At 38.6% G+C, this 20,035-nt stretch overlaps 1 protein-coding gene across 1 annotated transcript in view; it reads left to right on the forward strand.

The window, feature by feature from the left end:
* Positions 1–20,035, forward strand: part of LOC104910315 (chloride channel protein C-like) — an 82,088-nt gene that overhangs the window by 19,591 nt on the left and 42,462 nt on the right. Inside the window, exons 8-12 of the mRNA XM_085221061.1 lie at positions 117–311; positions 4,449–4,546; positions 8,299–8,402; positions 8,909–9,080; positions 10,644–10,815. Of these exons, the coding sequence (XP_085077187.1) occupies positions 117–311; positions 4,449–4,546; positions 8,299–8,402; positions 8,909–9,080; positions 10,644–10,815 (741 nt within the window). The remainder of the gene's footprint in view (positions 1–116; positions 312–4,448; positions 4,547–8,298; positions 8,403–8,908; positions 9,081–10,643; positions 10,816–20,035) is intronic.

Raw genomic sequence — 20,035 nt, forward strand, 5'->3', positions numbered from 1 at the left:
GATTTATTTTTTTGTGTAGAAATTATTTTGTCGTGTCAAGTTTTGTGGGAAAGGATGCAATATTTCATGTCACTGGCAGGATGCTCAGAACACGTTTTCTCCTTCCTTCAACTCAGGTTAAGAATTTGCTGGACGTGCATGTCTTGGCCTTCATTCCAGCCATCCTACTTGGAATGCTTGGAGGTCTTCTGGGAGCTCTCTTTGTTTCCCTTAATATAAAAATTAATAAGTTACGTATGCAGTTCTTTAATTCAATTCCAAAATCATCCCTTAGCAAAACAAGCAAGCTGCTGGAAACTCTGCTTATTCTGGTAAGTAAATAATATGTTTCTCTTGATCATATAATGTTTACAGTGACTAATTAGGGCAGGTCATAAGTTGACTGAATGGAAAAGAGAATCTGACCTGCTGGTGCTTGACCTAATGTACCATGGTGTAGAGGAAACAGATGAGTTTTCAGAGGATGTATAGGTAGTGAAGAAAGAAGAAACATTTTTTTCCCCCCTTAATACTTGAAGTATGTTGCCCTCATGCTCTCCTGCTGGGTTTAAAAGTTGTGGATAGATAGAGACAGCTTTCTGGACCTAGCTGTGTATCTGGGGTCAGTTATCCCTAGATGTTACTGATGGAGGTTGGCTTGGAGTCTCAGATACTGCGATAAGCCATGATGGTGTCATTTTACCTCTAGACTTTGTTTGACTTTATCCTGTGGAGTGTCATTAGAACAAAAAGCATATAGATAAAAGGTTTCCATGTTTTGGATATTTTCATTATTTTCAACTTTATGGTTTGATTATAACGTAAGTATATTATTAAACATTAAGGGGGGAATCCTTCAGAGCTTTTCTACTACACAAGCAGTAAATTACTCAGTTGGGTTACTCTGTAAGTTTCTCTAGTGAATACTGTTGGTCATAATTTTCCCTTCTTCATTTTTAAGTAAGTTTTTTGAAGAGTTTCCAACCTTTTTAAAGTGTTGAGATGACCTTTCTTTGGGAATATTGGTGCACACTAAATATGCTTTCTTCTGCCCTCTCTTAGGAAACGTACCAATAAGTTTTATGTGCACTTTTTTTTTTTTTTATAAACAGACTTGTATTTCCCTCTCTCCTGGAGAGATGGGTATTCAGTTGTAGATCAGTGGGAGTGGCCATATTGATGCTCTCTCCCATCAGCCCAGACATGACTTAAGCAGCCTCTACTCTGAGACCGTGGTAAGACATAAGCTTCAGGCAATGCAATCAGCTTGCATTAGCCACCTGAATGACACTGGTAGAAAACAGTATTTTAAATACTAGAAGGGAATATTTTAGAGCTTAAAGTGAGAATAACCAAAGGTTGAGGCATATGGTCAAGTTCTCTCTCTCCAAGTTACAGCAATTCATTTTCTCCACAGATTGTGTAAATTTCCACAGGTTGCACTACTTTTTCCTCTCAGGTCAAAAAGTGTGCATTTCATTTAGTCCTTGAAAATTTTGTGTGCTGTGGCAGTTTGGTTCCTTCTTTTCTGCCAAGCTCTGCTTCTTCTTTGGCACTGTTAGCACAAGAGAGAGGAAACCTGGACTCCTTTAGGAGGAAGAGAAGAGGAGGAGGGATCTGCTGTGAGTTTCCAGCACTGGAGCATGGCCGTATCATTGATGATAACTGGATTTTAGCTCCTCTTAGTGGCAGGATGCAGCTTTTCAGCTTGGAGCTGTGTTTGTACAGTATGTTGCCGAGGTGAAGAAGATTGGGTGAAGCTTTTTGCTACCATGTTTGAAGGAATGGATAAAGTGGGTAGGGAAAATGACTTTTATTGCTTCAGTGAGCACCCTTCCTCTGCCCAGCCTCCATCTGTTCTGCCACTAATTTGGTTCCATGTCTTACGGTGGAGTCAGGACTTTCTGCTGTTGAGCACTGCAGTGATAAACACTGATAAAAATCCCTGAGCAGTGAGATTTCAGACAGCAGAATGAGGAATAGAGTCCCTTGTGAGAATCCTGTTATTCCTGTGTTAATGAAGCTGTGAAAGGTCAGATTTACAGTAATTAATATTTTAACAATTTGGAGATAGAACTCTGTTTGACAGCCACTTCCCCTACTATTGGGAAAGGTTTGGCTTTCTCATAATACATTGCAAAAGCCTTGCATAAGCTACTTACACACAAAAAATCATACAGTTCCTTAATAGTTGTTGGAACAACGATGAAAAACAAGACAAAAAACAAAAACCAAACCAACCAACCAAACAAAAAACCCCAAGAAACTCGCCACATGGAAGCCAGCAAGATTCAGTTAGAAGATACTATAGGATTAAACTTAAGATCAGTTAGCAAAGATTTAGTGCCAGACAGAAAGAAAATGCCTATTTCACGCTGCTTAGGAGTGGCTCCTTACTGACTACAGAAGCTGATGGAGTAGTGAGTGAGCACCTTGCCAGATCACAGCTGAAACTGCAAGAACAGTATATGTTTTGTGGGCGATAGTGCTTACAAAAGCTTTGCCATTTATATATTTTGTCTTCATTTTTTTCATTAACAAACAAAAAAAAAACCACAAACATGCTGCTTTTCTTACTCTGATTTTATGACATGAACTCTTATTCAGACTGTTTTCCTTCTTATTGGCTGTAGGAGATCCTGCTCAGGTCACAGTCCTTATTTTGTTATAACCTGGCAAAAAATCAGCAAGAAAGAAACTGTTTGATCTGAGAAAGAGCAGTACAGTTCCTTTTTTAATTTTTTTAATTTTTTTAAATTTTTTTTTAATTTTTCTTTTCATAAACTCACATAACTGGGCAACTTAAAGAAACTGTGTCACAGTGACTTTAACCAAAAATAATCTTGTATAAACCAGTCTGCATTTAAACTTGGCGAGGACCCACCGTGGTATCTTCCACGCCCACAACATAACCTGGAGTACCATTCCTTTGACTGGAATTGAATATCTAATCTTCAGCCCATAGATTAGGCAGAGCTGTCTTCCTAAGTGCCCTTCTGCGCCTTGGCCTGCGTTTTCTTCTCTTCAATTCATCACCTTACTCTCTGTGAGGAAATTGCAGTGTAGATAAAGCTTTGCCAAGAATCTGGCAGAGTTATCTTTCTTTTTCCTTTTTTTTTTTTTTTTTTTTTTTAAATATCTCATTGACTAATGCTTCTGTTCCAAAAAGCTTAGTGCTTCCATGGGCAGGGTGAACAATTTCAGGATATATACATATGTATTAAGCTGTCAAAACTTTTAAATATTATTTGTGAGGTTACTTTTTTTTCTGTTTAGCTGTGAAGATAGGCTACTGCTTTAAATCTCCAGCCTCTGGCTTTGCTCTAGCTGTCCTACCTGCCATTTGAGTTTGGGGCTTGGGCAAAAATTTGAGCTGGGTTTGAACTGTCCCAGTGTTACATTCTCAGATATAAAGCCTGGCCTAAGCTTCATGAAGACTGAATTGCTTCCAGTTTCACTTATCTGCCCACCAACACTCTGCCCAAAAGTTGATAATCTTGGAGATACAGTTATCTGACAAATGGTCACAATTGCATGTGGTTGAACCTCAGTTCCTTCTCTAAACATGCTACATGAGCTGTTTTATAGCAGTCCACAGAGTGTGTGAAACGTTGTGCTTGGAAAAGTTGTTCGTATTACCATGCATTCCAGCAATTTCTCTCTACACGCCTACTTAATTTTTTCTCAGTCTTGGTGGGGAGTGTATCTTCATCTGCTTCGAAAGGTAAATTAATCTAAACTAAGAACTTAACATTATTTTTGAATTGGAAATTAAAAATAGATACAACCAAAATAGAGTCCTGTCATGTACATTCTTTATTCATACTTACCGTGGACTATAATTTTGCAAAAATCAGGAAGTAATTTAAATGGAAGCAATGGATGGTTTTCAACACACAGCAGAATTTTAAGTACCAATCAAAATATGAGGTCCTTAATGAGAGGAACTTAGATCCCACACCTTGCATGGACGCATCTCCATCAACAGTTGTGGTGTGTGGCAGGGAGGCTGGGCACAGGGCGAACATTCAGCTCTACAGGTGGCTGTGGCTTTTGGATGGTTACAGAAGTGGAAACTAATTCACAATTTGCAAATGGAACAGGCTGCCCAGGGAGGTGGTGCAGTCACCGTCCCCGCAGGTATTCACAAACCATGCAGATGTAGCACTGAGAGATGTGGTTAGTGGGCACAGTGGGGATGGGCTGATGGTTGGACTAGGTGATCTCATAGGTCTTTTCAAGTTTTAATGATTCTATGATTTAATGGAGTTTGTGTCTGAAGCTAGATGGGTGAACCTGGGTCTTGCTAGTTGTTTATGGGTAAATGCTGATATTCTGGGTTATGTGGGTAAGATCTAAAGGACAACTTTGGTAACTGTGGGCACTAGTGATTTTTAGACAATTTTCTTTCTTTTTTTCTCTGTTTCTACATCTCATGATAATTTGTTTACTTTTTATAATGCCTGCAGGTATGTACTACGACTGTAACAGTATATTTGCCGTATTTCTTTCCCTGCACGCCTGTCATGAATGCCACAAACTACCAGCTGAGAAACAGCTCAGAAATGTAAGTGGGGAGAGTCACCAGGAACTCTTACAACTAATTGCAATTAATATACAAATGAATATGTAATTGAATTTTCAATTAATGTGTAAATACAGTTACAATTTTTCTCAGTATTTACAAAGATTTGGGATGGAGAAATTCAGAGGTGCAACAAAACTGATTGTTTATAAGGAATTCATCCAGAGATAAGAATCATACTTAATCTATTGATCACTGAAATTTAATCACACAGACTTTTCCAGCAAGAAACATTTTCTGGCATCTCAAAGAAATAAGAGAAATTTAAAAACAATAAAAAGATAAAACATGGAAAAGGCCTGAAATGTGACTATATGCGTCACCCAAGCAAATTTCCAAATTAGAACACTACTTTTGCTTTAAAAGGTGTATGAGCCTTATCTCAAAGTACATACGCCTATAGAATGCTTTGACTGGAAAGCTGGAACTGAGAAAAACAGTGATTATTCTCATCTTCAGCCACCTGCTGTTTCCTGTGGGACATGTCATCTGTATAAGAGCATGGAAGGTGACAAATGCATCAGAGATACATGCCAGTACAGCACAAACTGTAAGAAGGGTATTTAAAATTACAGATTCTATTTTAATAAACAGAGAATATGTGATTGAATAGTTAGCGATTTTAGTGGTGATACAGTTGAAGAGTTCCTTAAGCTTGATAAAGGATTTGCAGTGCAGGTATCTTTCTTAAGAAATACATATCAAATGATAGTTTGATTTCACAGTCATTGCAAATGGTCACTGACAGCATGGAGCTTTACACGTCCTCCTTCCAAGCAGGCAGTATGCTACGTATTGCATAGTATGAATCGCCAGTGTTAAATAACTCACCACTGGTGACTGATCCCTGAACAGCTTATTTAAGTACACAGAAAGCAGCCTTACCTCTCCATCTCTGCTACCAATTATCTCTTCACTTGCAATACCTTGTTTATCGTTGTCAGCTGTTGTATATATTTACGAGTTATTTATAAAGAAATCTTTGTCACCCACTTAGTACCTTAGTGACTATGGTTTTTTTGGATCGCTGCAGGAAAAGATTTTTCCTCACTCTGACATCCTTTTTTATTTTAAGAACTAAATACTTCCAAAATGTTATTTTTAAAAACAAAACTATTTTTGCTCTAAAGGAAAAGCTTCTGAAACCACAAACATTTCTTTTTTTTTTTTTTTTTTTTTTTGTGTCTGCCTCTGAATCAAAAATAGTCAGACTAATCCAAAATGGGGCTAAACTCTCTCGGTGTCAGTTTTTCATTTGGTGTGGCTGTGAGTTTTAAAGAGTTGAAAATGGATAGATCTGAAGGGTACAAAGCACCAAATTGTAATGGACTTTGCAAAGTCATGCATCTGCTGAAGGTAGTGGTAACACTTGCAGTGAGTCTGTAATAATGTACAAGACAGAACATGGAAAAGGATCTCGTTTGTTTTCTCCAAGTCTTAGAAATTTAAAATTAGAATTATCATTGCAATCCTGAGATTTTAGTCAGGATCAATTAGATTTGTCTTAAATTAAAATGGGATATTTAATCATTTACCTTTGAATATTCAGCAGGTAAGTAATAGGACACCCTGGCCATCTTAAAAGATCCAATAAGAACCATATACAATAATTAAAAAAAAAAGTAAGAGGCTTGTTTTCGTCTTTTGTACCAATCCATCTCTTCAAGTGAAGTATATGGTGGTTTGGTTTTTTTGATTGCTTGTTGGTTTTAAACCATAACAGTGCAACAGCTGCAGGTTCAGATGGGACTGTAGTGTCTGTGCCAGTATTCACCGTATTTCCTTCTATCATAGCTTACCCTCATGAATTTGTGTTGGAACTGTGCTTTCAAAAGAGTTTCATTGTACTTCCTGCAGCCCTTGATATTGCTAGGTGAAAACAGGTGGAACAGGAGGTCGTGAGGAGGCAGGAGGAGGTAAAGGAGCAATGGGCTTCTTCCAGTAGCAGGTCTTGGCAGAGCCCACACAGCATGCCAATGCTGTCTTCCCATCTGCACCAGACATAAACATGTCTCTGCTAAATATACTGATTTCAAACAGAGTCAGTGGGACAGAAGCCTGTGCGTAAAAAAGTTCTGCATCTCTGTTCTCTGTGTTTTATTCTTCCTGCTCAGCCATGTGCTTTAATTGTAAAAAGCCTTCTGTCGTTTCTTTCTCTCTATTTTGGCACTGCTCAAGTATCAAATTAGCTCTGAGATGTGCTTGTTTTCATTTGCACTCTTTTACTGGTAGAAAAGGCATAATTTGCATAGAACTTGAGGTTTTGCTATAAGTGGGTTACACAATCATCTGATTTCTCAAGCAGGATGGAGTAAATAAGGTGTTTTTTTTTTTTTTTTTTAATTGACCACAAATTTGGAATGTATTCTTTGAAGGTTGGAATAATTTAAAAAGCAAATGCAGGACTGGAGAAGTATCTTGTGTTGCTTTGGTTGCCAATCCAGGGTCTGGAAAAAATTTCCTTTTGGTAGATTTAGATTTGCTACATTTTAAGTTTGCCTTGTAGTTCTGAGCAGGGATCAGGTGGGTTAAATACCAGGAATCTCCGGCTCTTTGTTCCAGGAACAGAGTTCGTGTTGTTACTGTTTGGGTTGCGGTGATGTCTAAAACATGCTGGATACTTCCCAGACTAGGAGAAGGAAGTCTATATCTGTTTGGGAGGGGACAATTGCTCAAGATGGGATTGAGAAAGTGTCGAGGAATAGCAGGGCTGTATGAAGGGCTGGTCATGGGCATGTGATAACCAGCGGTCCGAGCTGCAAGTTTTCCAATGTTGAAATAAGTAGTGCCAGGACTTGGAAAGAAAAGTGTTGAGAATGTGCTCGGCAAACATCTTTTAAGTTTTGGGAACCTTGTATTCCTTCTGATCTCTCTGGCTCTGTCGTGCAAAATGGTCCAACTGTAGATGCGACTGTGAGCTTGGGGTGCTGTGCTTGCCCATGGAAATAAATGTTCATCAGGAGTGCCAGATTTCTGATCTGCTGATCCAGTTTGGCAGAGTTGCAATGGCATAAGGAGATTAAGGCCAGGGTGGGCATTTTAATCAGTCTTTTTTTTTTTTTTTCCCCTAATTTTAGTCAGTGCTATGTGATTCCTGGTTTTGTTATTTTATTTTATTTTTTACAACAGAAGGTTTGTGCAGAGGAATATGATCAAAAATCAATCAAGTTAATTAGTTCAATGCAATTAATCATAAACAGATCCAATAAATAAGATTTATTATTTAATAAACTTAATTGGGGATATTGAGATTCTAATATTTGAATGGGGTATATAAACAGGAAGGGGAATGGCTGTTTACAAGGGTGGATAGTGATAGGACAAGGGGGAATGGTTTTAAACTGAAACAGTTTAAACTGAGACAGGTTTAGGTTATATATTAGGAGAAAATTTTTCACACAGAAGCTGGTGAAACGCTAGAACAGGTTGCCCAAGGAGGCTGTGGATGCCCCATCCCTGGAGGCATTCAAGGCCAGGCTGGATTTGGCTCTGGGTAGCCTGGTCTGGTGGTTGGTGACCCTGCACATAGCAGGGGGGGTGAAACTCGATGATCATTGTGGTCCTTTTCAACCCAGGCTATTCTATGATTCTATGCTATGATTCTATGATATAGGGTAAAGTAGACTTTCTGTGTAGAATTTATACCTAATAGATGCATTCTATGCAGGTACTGAGGTAATTTATATTTACTCATTTTATAGTTTTTTTTTTTTTTTTTTTTTTTTACATTTAAGCATATACCAATTCAAGAGGGAGATTTCAGAATACGGATGTTCACCGAACATATCATGGATTGGTCCAGATGGAGTCAGATATTCTAAACAAACCTTCAATCAAGGTAGGGAGACAAGTGAATGAAAAAAAAAATTATGTAACCGGAAGTAACATCCAAATATATTTACTCATAATATAGGGTACTTTTTATTTATTTTTTGTTTTTGTTTTTCAAAATGTAGTGCTCCCATTTAATGTATTGGAACTTAAATCCATACTTGAGCTAAATATCCTGGTAAGTTTCTGAATTATTACCTCTGAAAGGGATGAGGAAAGAGTGCTACTGAAGTAGTATATCTCCCTTTCTTTGACTTCACTGGCTGCTGTTTCTCCTCATTTAAATCAAGATTAACATCACATGGAGCAGACTGGAAAGAACAAATAATGTTTCTTGTTTTCCTGAAAGTGCTTTATATGCTGAACTTCTCATTTGATCACAAATTAGTTGATCCTATGTATTTTGTGAGTTGTTATCAGCTTTAGGCAAAAGAGAACTGATACAACATGTAGTTTTGTAAAGAATCCTTTTATTGTATTGTATCTCTCGACATCTCTTCCTCTGTGTTGCAGCTGCTGCTCTTCTGGTTGAGAATGGTAAGAGAGGGATCGCATATCTTTTTAAACGTGGGACTCATGAGGAATTTGGATACACATCTCTCTGCACTGCTTTGGCATTTTATTTCATCCTCAGCTGCTGGACTGCAGGTTCTGCTGTTGCCAGTGGCGTGGTTATCCCAATGCTGTAAGCTTCATTCATCTTGGTTTGCGCTGTCTATGCAGAAGGCCTGCGTTGAGTAGCAATAACCTGAATTGTAAGCTGAAATCTTGGCAGTGGGAAAGCTATAATTGCTTGGAGGAGGTTGGATAGGTGAAACAGGATGGTTTCCTTGGAAAGAGAGACTAAAATTGTGGAAAAGAATGAAAAAAAGTCATCCGAGAATAGCTGTAGAAGGATGATAGCCAAAACTGTATGCTTTCCAAGTACAGATCACTTGAATCCTTTAGGGACCCAGGGAGAGTCTAGGCTGCTGGCTTCAACTCTGTAACTGTAGAAATATGGGTTCAGATCCAGACTTTTCATCTGTTTCCTATGCACATAATAGCATGAATCTTAATCTTGGACATCAACACCCTAGACTTTGGAGAAAACTGCATATAGGCCTTTTGTTGTTGTTTTTAGAAAGTTATGGTAGACTAGAGCAGAGTTCTCACAGTAATGCTGAGAGGTTTGATGTACATACTGAAGTGTTCAGAGAGTAAGCAGCCATGGATGGAGGGTGGATATCAGGCATAATGCAATTCTAATACTGAAAAAATTCTAAAATGAAATGTGTGTGCAACTGCCTGCCTTTTCCATATCCTTCTCTTTTTCTCCTTCACAGACTGTTGTCTAATTATTTTTATTACATAATAATAACTGACATGGCATAGTTTGTTTGATAGATACTGACAGTCAAGTCTTTCATCCAGCAACCTAATTTTTTACTCACTTTTCATTTACTGGAACTGCATTCATCAATAAAATCAAGCAATTGTATGAATAAATGGGAAAAAATTAGTAATGGCGTAAGATGATGTTCTTCAAGTCACATAATATATAACATATATGTGATATGATATATATATAGTAGTTAACTTCTGGAAGGTGAATGTCTGTACAAATCCAGTTCACAGGCTAAAACTAGGATGTGTATATTAAATTACATATGGAATAAAATGCTGTGTCTCACCCCAGCAATTACATGTTCAGCTGTGCTAAGTTTTGTTTTTGTTCTTTAGCGTAGCATATGGTTAGTTTGAGGACTCCTGCATTCTCTTCACAGCTTCATTCCTGGTTAGCTTCACACAGGTCATTAATACCTATTACTTCATTTTGCTCATTTGGCTGTAGTATTTCACTTGCCAGGTTTATGGGGCAAAGGTAGATTTAGTTGTGAGAAATTGTATAAGGCTGGACCTCTACAAGTGTGGTCTTTGACAGAAATAGCTGAGTGTGTACATCTGTAACCTGTACTTTTGACTGTATTCCTGTAAAGTCCATTCTCGTTTGTCTTTGAGCAGTATTAAGCAAGGCATGCTGATAGTTCTTTATCTACAAAATACAGTAAATTTAGCAATTTTTTGCTAGTGATTAGGACTAAGTAATCATTCATAACAACTAAGGATGATAGAGCTATTTTGGGGAGAGGAGTTATTAAAGAACTCATCAATTAAATCTGGGACAAACAGATCACTAGAAGCCCTTCTGGGAGTCAGGATCACTGGCAAAAGGTGTGCTTTGTTTTTTTTTTCTTCTTGCATGCAGGTACACAGGAGCTTTGTATGGCAGGATAATTGGTTTGATCCTTGTTTCCATTTTTGGTGTTCAAAATAATGAATATGGAGCATGGATTGATCCAGGTCTATTTGCTGCCATTGGAGCTGCCTCCTTTTTCAGTGGTGTGTCAAGACTAACCATTTCCCTCACTGTTATCATGGTGAGTATGTTAAATTTTCAGGTATTTGTGTGGCTATGGTTGAGTTGAGCTCTTGCTGCTACAGCTAAATGAACCACAGATGGTGTCCCACACACATTGGACCACAGCAAAATATAGATTCTTGGCCTACTTATAGTTTGTCTGAAGAGCTTTTTTCCTATTTCTTTTTTTATTTTTCCTTTTTTCTTTTTCTTTTATTTTCTTGGGACATTGTATTTGTGAAAGCATAAGTTTGGAATTAACACTTAGAGAAGTCTCAATATCTGATCCTAGTTTTAAAACACTTCTTGGTCACAGAAATGATATTGGCTTCAGTGGTTTACAAACAAGGAAGGAGAATATGCTATCTCTGTTTCTTCTGGATTACAAAAAATGGTAGCTCTCCCCTGTTGCAACACCTGGGGACAGTGTATAGTAAGGTGCAGACAAAATTCAGCTCAGTCAACACAGAAATGATTTTGAGGTCACAAGGGGGAAGTCTTCACAGTGTGGAAATTAGACCTATGACTTAACCAAGTCTTGGATGCCATTGCCCAAACAGATCTCATTAAAATCTTTGAAGATGTCAGAATTCACCTGAAGTGACCAAGCGGGGATTTTTCTCTCCTAGTACACTGCTGTGCAGCATTTGATAAAGGGTCTGTTTATTGCAAAACTAGGTTCTTTTCAGTGATAAGCTGTGGAAATTGTGTAAGAAACATTTTTTGATGTTTTAGTTTGAAAGGTGGTATATGTGTATAACAACTTATCTATTATTTTATGAAGGAATAATTTGATTATGAAAACACTCCTACTTCAGTGTCCTTGTGATGTTTTAGCACTCCTTTACCCATTAAGCACAAATGCATTCTGTTATTTTTACTTATATCATTGCAACTGGACATCTGCTGGAAGATCTGTATGTTTTGTTGGCCAGCTATGGTGTTGAAGCAAGGAAAACTGGTGTCTGAACAATAAGTTTTCTGAGAGGTCCTATTGCTACTGCCTGTAACAGCTCTTCCAAAGCAGAGAATTTTTAGCCTGAATTTTCTTGCAGTGGCTCAATAACTTTTAATTGAAGTATTTTGTAAAACATCACTTTAAGGTCTTGCTGGAGATACAAGTCCTGAGGGGCAAAAGCAGTTGATTGACATCTTCCTTAGCTTAGTGCCCGTGAGGCTGGGCTTCACTGTAGGGAAATGAGAAGTGAAGGTGTGCCAGAACACTTGCTAGTCTTGGATGACAGAACTGCATTTCATTCAGCAATAACAGAAAAAAAACAACAACTATATTTTATTTGCTGCAATTTCTCCCTGCCTTCCCAATTACCTGCACTTGTTTTTTGTCCAAGAGCCTTTCAGAGCATGTATGTATAGCACGTGCAGAAGAATAGCTGGGAACTGTTTAGAGAGCTATACAAAAATCATTTGAAAAGGCACTAGAAGAATGATTAGGATCGCATTGCAATGTATTCTGAATTCCCCTAGGTGTCATGTTATAACTCTTCTGCGCCTCTTTCTGCACAGGGAGATTGTGTTTCAATTCATGTTCATCCAAGATAAATAGCTGCACTGCTTGAGGAAATATTAATTTTTGAGGAGAAAAAAGGTCTTGGACATGACAATGCAAAAACATAATTAAAAGGTTGTGCCCTCAAACCATAAAATGCACATATTTTTCCTATATTGTCTGATGGGTTCAAAAAGAATTGAGTGTGTTTGCTTTGGCTTTTCACATAGCCTCCCATTTGGAAACAGTTATGAATGTGGGACTTGCAGTGAACAGGTTTGTAAAATGCTTTCCTTTTTTTCTCACGGCAGACCCCACAGGCTTCTGCCCACCTCTTCTTTTTCGGCTGCTTCCTTCTACCCCCCATGCTGACACTTTACCCTCATCCTGCTCAGCTATTTGTGGCAAATGGTAGACGTGGTGACGTTTTCCTTGGCAGGCACAGGGACCAGCCTTGTGTTGTGTCTTCCCACAGCCTTCTGTCTCTTACGTCTTTGTGCTGAGTGTCCTGAGCTTGCTGGCCCCAGTGGGCTTTAGGTGTAGGAAGAGGAATAGCATCTTCCTACACAGTGTGGTTTGTCCCCAGGACATTCTGTATTTTTATCATTCCTTTTGTATTTTTACCTCTCAATTACACTGCCTTGCAAAGGTTGAAGAAATAGGATGGTACTAGGCTAGCGTAGGATTAGTGTTCTTGTCCAATACTAGTGATGCTTCCGTGGGCAAGCTAAGCTGTTCAGAAGCCAGCTGCAGAGAAAGCCTTATTTTACACTGATTTGGATCCTTCATTCTCTGAATTGTCTTCCTTTCTGTTCACACATAATGCAAAATACCCCTAACTCTCTCCACTTTCCTGTCTGTTCTGTTCACAATTAAAGCAATATATCATTTTATTGGCCTAATTTATTTCTCAAAGAGATCTTTACTGGTGGATATGGGGAATGTGATTAATTGTGAAAAGGTTAAGACTCAAAAGCCTCCTCTGAGTGTGAAACACTGAAATATCAAGCTTTTGACAGATGTAGAATAGAGGAGAAAATAGAATGTTCCTTAAGTTATGGATGGGGAAATGCAATGTCATTGTAGAAACCAGAAGAAATTCTCCATGGGGGGATTAAATTGCCTTGGGTCTTTCATTCTCTAGCTAATGGTGGGTGTGGCTGCTGTGAGTGAGTGGCTTGTGCTAATGAACAGTGGTCTTCTGAAATAAAATGACCATCTGGTGGTTGGTTGGAGCATTATGAAAAGTTATTTAACGATGTCTGCCTGTCTTTTTTTTTTTTTTTTTTTTAGTATGGCAGAAAGAACAAGCTGGTTTTAAAGTCAGCTGGTTCATAAAAGATAGTATTGAAGGCTCAGAGATGAGAGTTTGTGCTTTCTGCTCTCTGGTATTTGTATCAGGACAGGTATTCTGGCAGAGCATGTTATATAGTTAACTATATTATTGTGAGTGACTGATGTTCTACAGAAACATTAAGGTTGGAAAAGACCTCTAAGATCCCCCAGTCCAACCATCAGCCATCCTTACCATGCCCACTAACCACATCCCTCAGTGCCACATCCACACAGTTTGTGAACACCTCCAGGGATGGTGACTGCACCACCTCCCTGGGCAGCCTGTGCCACTGTCTCAACGCTCTTTTGGAGAAGAAATTTTTCTTAATATCCAACCTGGGTAGTAAGGAAATTTCATACTTTTTATATGCTTTTAAGAAATTAAAACAAATGTTTATTTTATTATATTCTTATATGCTTCACAGCATTGTTACAGATCTTCTTGGATAAACACAATAAAATAACTGTGTTAGCAGGGCAGTAGTGATTAAATTCTAACCTCATCCTTTTCTCTGCATTTCATCAGTACTTCAAAATCAGACAGAATGTGCTTACCTCAAATTACAGACAGGATGTATTACTGCAAATTCTGTGGCTACCCTTCTCACTTCCTCTGAGCTACTCCTTAAAGCTTAAATCCTTTCACAAGGAACTGAAGCAAAGCATCAGCTGTAGGCATTATGATAGTGGATATTAAAGGCATGTCTTATTTTACATACAAGATGCGAGCATATAGCACAGGCAATCATGTGATCTAACTAATTAGGGTGAAGTTATAGGATGAACAAGATGCTAGAAAAGAAAGCACAAGACTTAAAACACATGGAAAATCTGCCTGGTATCCCATGTTGCCCAGTGGTTACAAGATGCTGCATTTTGAACCGTTTGCAGTAAGAATGATGCAAGGATGGCTTTGAAAACACTAAAATGAGTATAAATTATGGATCTTTTCTTGCTGAGTGAGGTTGTCAGGCTATATCTCATAGCTGGTGCCTAACAGGTAGTGCCAATGAAAACAATCCTGACTGCTCATGGCATTGCTTGTTTGTACTGTTGCTAAGAAGACCATTGGGGGCCAGGAATTGTCATCAATTTAAATAAATTTTCTCTTAAGTGAGACCTGGGCTAACAGGTGAGATGAATAACTTCTACCTTAGGTAGGCAAAAAAGTCGTGATATGTACCACATGTGGATTAGACATAAATGCTTATATGAGAAAGTAATCAATTTAATATGCTGTGAACAGTTTTATTGTAGTATTTTCCACCTCTGTGGTGCTGAAGAATCATGGCTTGGATTGTGAGCTGCTATATTTGAGTCTGGGTTGGTACCTGGTTATACCTTGCAGCATGTTGGTGAGCTCCCCCTGCTCACTTCCACAAGTCATTAATACTATGCTCTTTGGAGTGATCTTTTGTGGCCACATAATCAGCTTACACCCATTAACACACCACTTCTTTCTAGCAACTTCTTTTGAGGAGAATGCTCCAAGGAGCTCAGACAGGAGCCTTTCATTGTAAGGGGAACTATAAGAAAGAAGGGGAGGTTCTTTTGCAGAGTCTGTTGTGATAGGTCAAGGGGAAACGGTTTCAAACTAAAGGAGGGAGAGATTTAGATTGGATGTAAGAAAAAGGTGTCTTTTTAATGATGAATGCAGTGAGGCACTGGAGCAGGTTGCTTAGAGAGGTGGTGTAATAACCCACCTCTGGAGGTGTTCAAGCTCAGACTGGACAAGGTTCTGAGCTGTAGGTGTCCCTGTTCATTTCAGGGAAGTTAGAGCCTTCCAACTAAAATGATTCTATTCTATAAGAGGGAGTATTTTAATAGAAATTTCGTCTTGACTGGTATATTTTGTGATGTTTTTGTTCTGTCAGAACATGAGTGACTTTTCCAATTTTCAGTGGCAACTTGCCTACTGTCTTCTTTATGTGCTGCTATTTTGATCCTGCTAGCAGAGCAAAGGCTCCCTGGGAGGGAGGATGCCCAGAGAAGCTGTGGATGCTCCATCCCTGGAAATGTTCAAGATGGTTAATCTGATCTAGTGGAAAGTAGCCATAGCGGAGGGGTTAGGACTAGATGATGTTTAAGTCTCTTTCAATCCAAACCATTCCATGATTTGATAGCTCTGACTGCTCCGCAGGCATGCTCCATGCTCCTCCTTGTGCCAAACAGCAGCACTCATCTGTGTTCTGCAGCTTCCTCCATTCAGAGGGGGGCCACTCCTGTCACCTGGAACTCCTTTATTCCCTTCTTCCCTTCTGCTCATTCAGTTTATTGTTCATGTGTGATATCTTATGGCCAAATACAGCAAAAGTTTCTTAAGTTTTTTTTTTTTTTTTTGCCTAATTTTGTGGTGGGAGTAGCTATGAAGATTTAAGTCTTCAATACGCTGCTTTTCCAGCATCACCCTGTCTAGAATCACTTAAAATGAATCCACTCTATTTTTGAATGAAAATTAGGGTTTCAGAATTGTTTTCATGAATACCTTGGCTTTTTCATGAAAAAGTTAAACAACTGAGGAATGAAAATAAAGCAAAAACTATTTTAAATATCTTGCCATGATCTTTGTTGTTTCATGTTATCATTTTTCTATGAGAGACGAAATATTTCCCATGAAACACTAAGGATACTTTCTTGGCCTGTTCCAGGAAGGAGGGGGCAATCCACGGTGCATCATAGGAGACATCGTTTAATCTGAGATGCCTACTTATGTCCAATTTTAAAATTCTCATGAGACACCACAATAGCATTCCAAATCAAAGCTTTCTGGGTTTTAACCTAAGAAATACTGCCCTACAGGGATGATAAACAATTTGTCAAGTCATTGAAACATCCCATAAAAAGTGCATGCTTGTAGGGAAAAACAAAGTAACCCTCTTCTTTTTTACTGGATAGTGGCTTTGTGAACTCAGCCCAAGAACATCAGAACAAGTCCCTTCTGATTCATTCATTCATCATCCATAAAGAAGAACTGCAACCATAGGACAGTGGTTAGTCTGTATTTAGCCTTGTTCTAATTCACGAATTAGAAGAGGATCTAGCTATATCTCTTAAAGTGCTGTTTCAGCTTTGGCACCAGGTTTTATCAGTAAAATAAACAGATATGCCTGAATTATACATGGATTCAAATGGCATTGAACTTTCAGAAAGTTCAGTTCTGCATCTGAAACATTGAAATGGAGACTGCGTTTCTTCTTTAAATACATTGGAAATGAGGTTGTAATGTGAGAAGATAATATTTTTATATTGTCATTTTTCTGGCTCTAACTTACAGTAGCTTTAAAGGTATTTTATAAATAAAGCGATCTAGTGTATTACAACACTGAATTGTACATTTGGGACAAGTAATACAAATCTTAATGAAAGTTCATGAGAATTTAATGTGCAGAAGTTATTTTTACTTCACAGTATCTTATCTGTTTTTAATTTTTTTTCAAATTACAGAATGCAATCGGGCTGCTTTATGTAGTAATTCTTTGCCAAATTTAATTTGTTTCCAAATTAAAGGCATTTTTCAGTTATGTTGTCACAAAAAGCATCTGAAACCATTAAGTTCTGTTATATTTTTAACTTAAAAACCTTCAGAATGCTGCCAGTAGTATTTTTTCCAAACTTTGTGAAAATGATTTATCTATGGGACAAAAGCTACTACAATAAGCCTACCTCATTTTTTTTCCAGCCAGAGGGGTTTATTATCATTTATTATTATTATTATCATTAAATTAAAAGCTCCATGTAACCAGCTGCTCTAATGAATGGGGGCTTGGGGCCAGAAATCCTTGTTTTGATTCTTGGACCCAGTTGAAACGAGAGTGAGCGATCACACAGCCCAGCTGCTGCTCTGTCAAGCAAGGTCTGTTGGTGGGAAGGAGGCTCCTCCTGTGTGTCCTGAGAGAGGCAGATCCCCAAGGAGGACTATGGCTTCCCCTCTGCCCAGATGGGAAGGACATGTTCTGTTGTGCAGTTTAAAAATTTTGCTCTCCTCTCCTCATCTGGGTCAGGGACACATATGGTCATGGCAGTGAGCCCTGGTGAAGGTGTGCAGCTGCTGTAAGCAAAGAGGCAGGCCCTGAGAGGAAGATGTGAAAGTGCATGGAAAAGGAGAAATGTTGCAGAAAACAGGATCACAAATGGTAGCCAAAGGGACCTGTCCTAGAGATGGCTCTTCTCTCGCTTTGAAATACGAAGGAGTGATGGTGAAAGAACTCTTGAGTACACGTGGATGTGTCTCAGGCCAGCTTATTGAGCCAGACCTGAACTGCTTTCTGATATCTCTAAAAGGAAAAAACAAAACAAAACAAAATCTACCCAAACTTACAGTGGTCACTTCAGCAGTCACTTGTGCAACTTGTAAAACAGCGAAGCCCCACTTCAGAAAGGGTGCAGGGTGTTAGCTGCCTGGTTCTTCAGGTTCTATCATGAAGGCTGACCTTAGACTATTCCTGCTGTACCACTCCCACCTCATGCTCTTCCTTAGCTTGATCCTTGTTCAAAGAAAAGAGAATTTATTTGGAAGGCTTGAGTCGTATTTTTCCCTTTCTTCTCCTTGTTTAGCAGGGTGAATGCAATACTTAAGAGAGAACAGACAAAGAGAAGGGAAAGAATGGACTGTAAAAAATTAATACATCCTTTGGCAGCACAGACCTTGGGAAACCTCTGGTTATGCCTCCGTCTGACTTGCTCAAGACACAAGGGCATGAAAGGGACATTGGGCTCCTGAGGCAATTAGAGTCTGGTGCTCTGGAAGGAAAATGGAGCACATGGCTGCCTGTGGAGAGGACAGCCATGTAAGATTAACGGAGGCTCTGGGAAGCAGCTCATGTCAGCCTCTGTTGGCTGACGTTGGTTAGATGAAACAAGATTGTGACCCTAGCTTTAGAAAGAGTACATACTTGTGCTCTGAACAAGGAAGCATTTTCTTTTTGCCCTGCTGATTAATGTGCCCAAAAAGGCAAGAAGGTATATGTGCTCATTCTACAGTGAGATTCAAATTTTCCTCTCCTCTAAATGCTTTAAAATAGATCAGTACAGTCATTCCAGCAGACTTACTTACTACCAAATTTAGTAAGTAAAGTCTTTTGGAAAAGTGGGGACAAATGTAATATTCAAGATTTTTTAAATCGTTTTTCCTTCAAAGCAGGCAGAGGAAATGCCTAATTGTCTGGAAATTCATTTGGCAGGTTCTTCCCAGTGCTAAAATATTCAGTGCATCACCCTGTCTCACTTAAATACTTTAGAGCTCACTTAACATTTTTTATTACACCTGAGATGGTTCACAGAAGCTGTTTTGACAAGATTTAATTTTCTGTTACTAAGCTGTCTGATTTTTTATTTTTTATTTTTAATGAAGAGTTAAAACTGTAGTCAGAATCTCCAAGTCTGTGGTTATTCGTAGTAGGGTAAGTGTTGGCTCCAATTAAGCTATCTGTCAGGAGCCCAGCGTGTCTGAATGGTGTGTTTAAAGATATTTCCTAATGTGATTATAAGTGATGTCACCTTTTTACAAAGAAGGGGAAAGGTACAGTACTGTAAAATGTAAATATTTTGTACCGGTCCTGGTTTTATTCAAATTGACATGAAAATAAAATCACAACTGTTTGATTATGTAGTTACTCTAATATACAACAAAGTGTTGCATACATTAAGTCCTATTACTTTCTGTTGAGTTTGCTCCAACTAGAGGAAGAGCACTGTGTATTTTTTGGCAGATGTCTGTCTAGAAAGCGAAATTAGTGAAACTACTCTCACAGAGGAAGGGATGGGGAATAGTTTCAGGCCGTAAGGTTTTGTAATGCACTTCTCTAAGAAACTAGAGGCTCAGTGAATGACCTCCTATGCTGACTTTGACAACAATAGGCTTTTTTAAGTGTTCTGCTTTGATATTTAAAGTCTAATCTCCTAGTGCAGTGAAAGCTGAAATGAAGTTCACAGCCTGTGGCATACAATGTTTGTCAAATGGTGAGGAAGATGCGCAAAGCCACGATAAATCCGCCATCAGGTTTGCAGCTGCCTGGAACTCCTTCTCCTGCCTCTCCTGGACCTTGGGAGCCAGGGCCATGGCAGTGGTTGTTGATTTTAGCATCACTTAAATACGTCAGAGATTCATTACAGCTCTGTTATTTTACAAAAATGCTCATGAGTAATAAAGAATTCTGCTATGTTATGAATTAAAACATTACACAGTTTCTTAACTGGATTATTATAGAGCACAGTGCTTTTTTTGAATAGATTTTATATGTGAGCTTGCTGAATGTTTAGGCATGTTCAACAAGAAACATACAAAATATTGTTGTATTTATTAATAAGGAGTTCGTTTGACACAAGCGACACAGGGGACACAGATTTAGAGACCTGAAAGTTCCTTTCAGGATTTGTGTCTACTATGCACCCAGAATAA

The sequence above is a fragment of the Meleagris gallopavo genome, chromosome 3 (assembly GCF_905368555.1).
Source record: "Meleagris gallopavo chromosome 3, MGAL_WU_HG_1.1, whole genome shotgun sequence".
In the NCBI taxonomy this organism is placed as follows: Eukaryota; Metazoa; Chordata; class Aves; order Galliformes; family Phasianidae; genus Meleagris; species Meleagris gallopavo.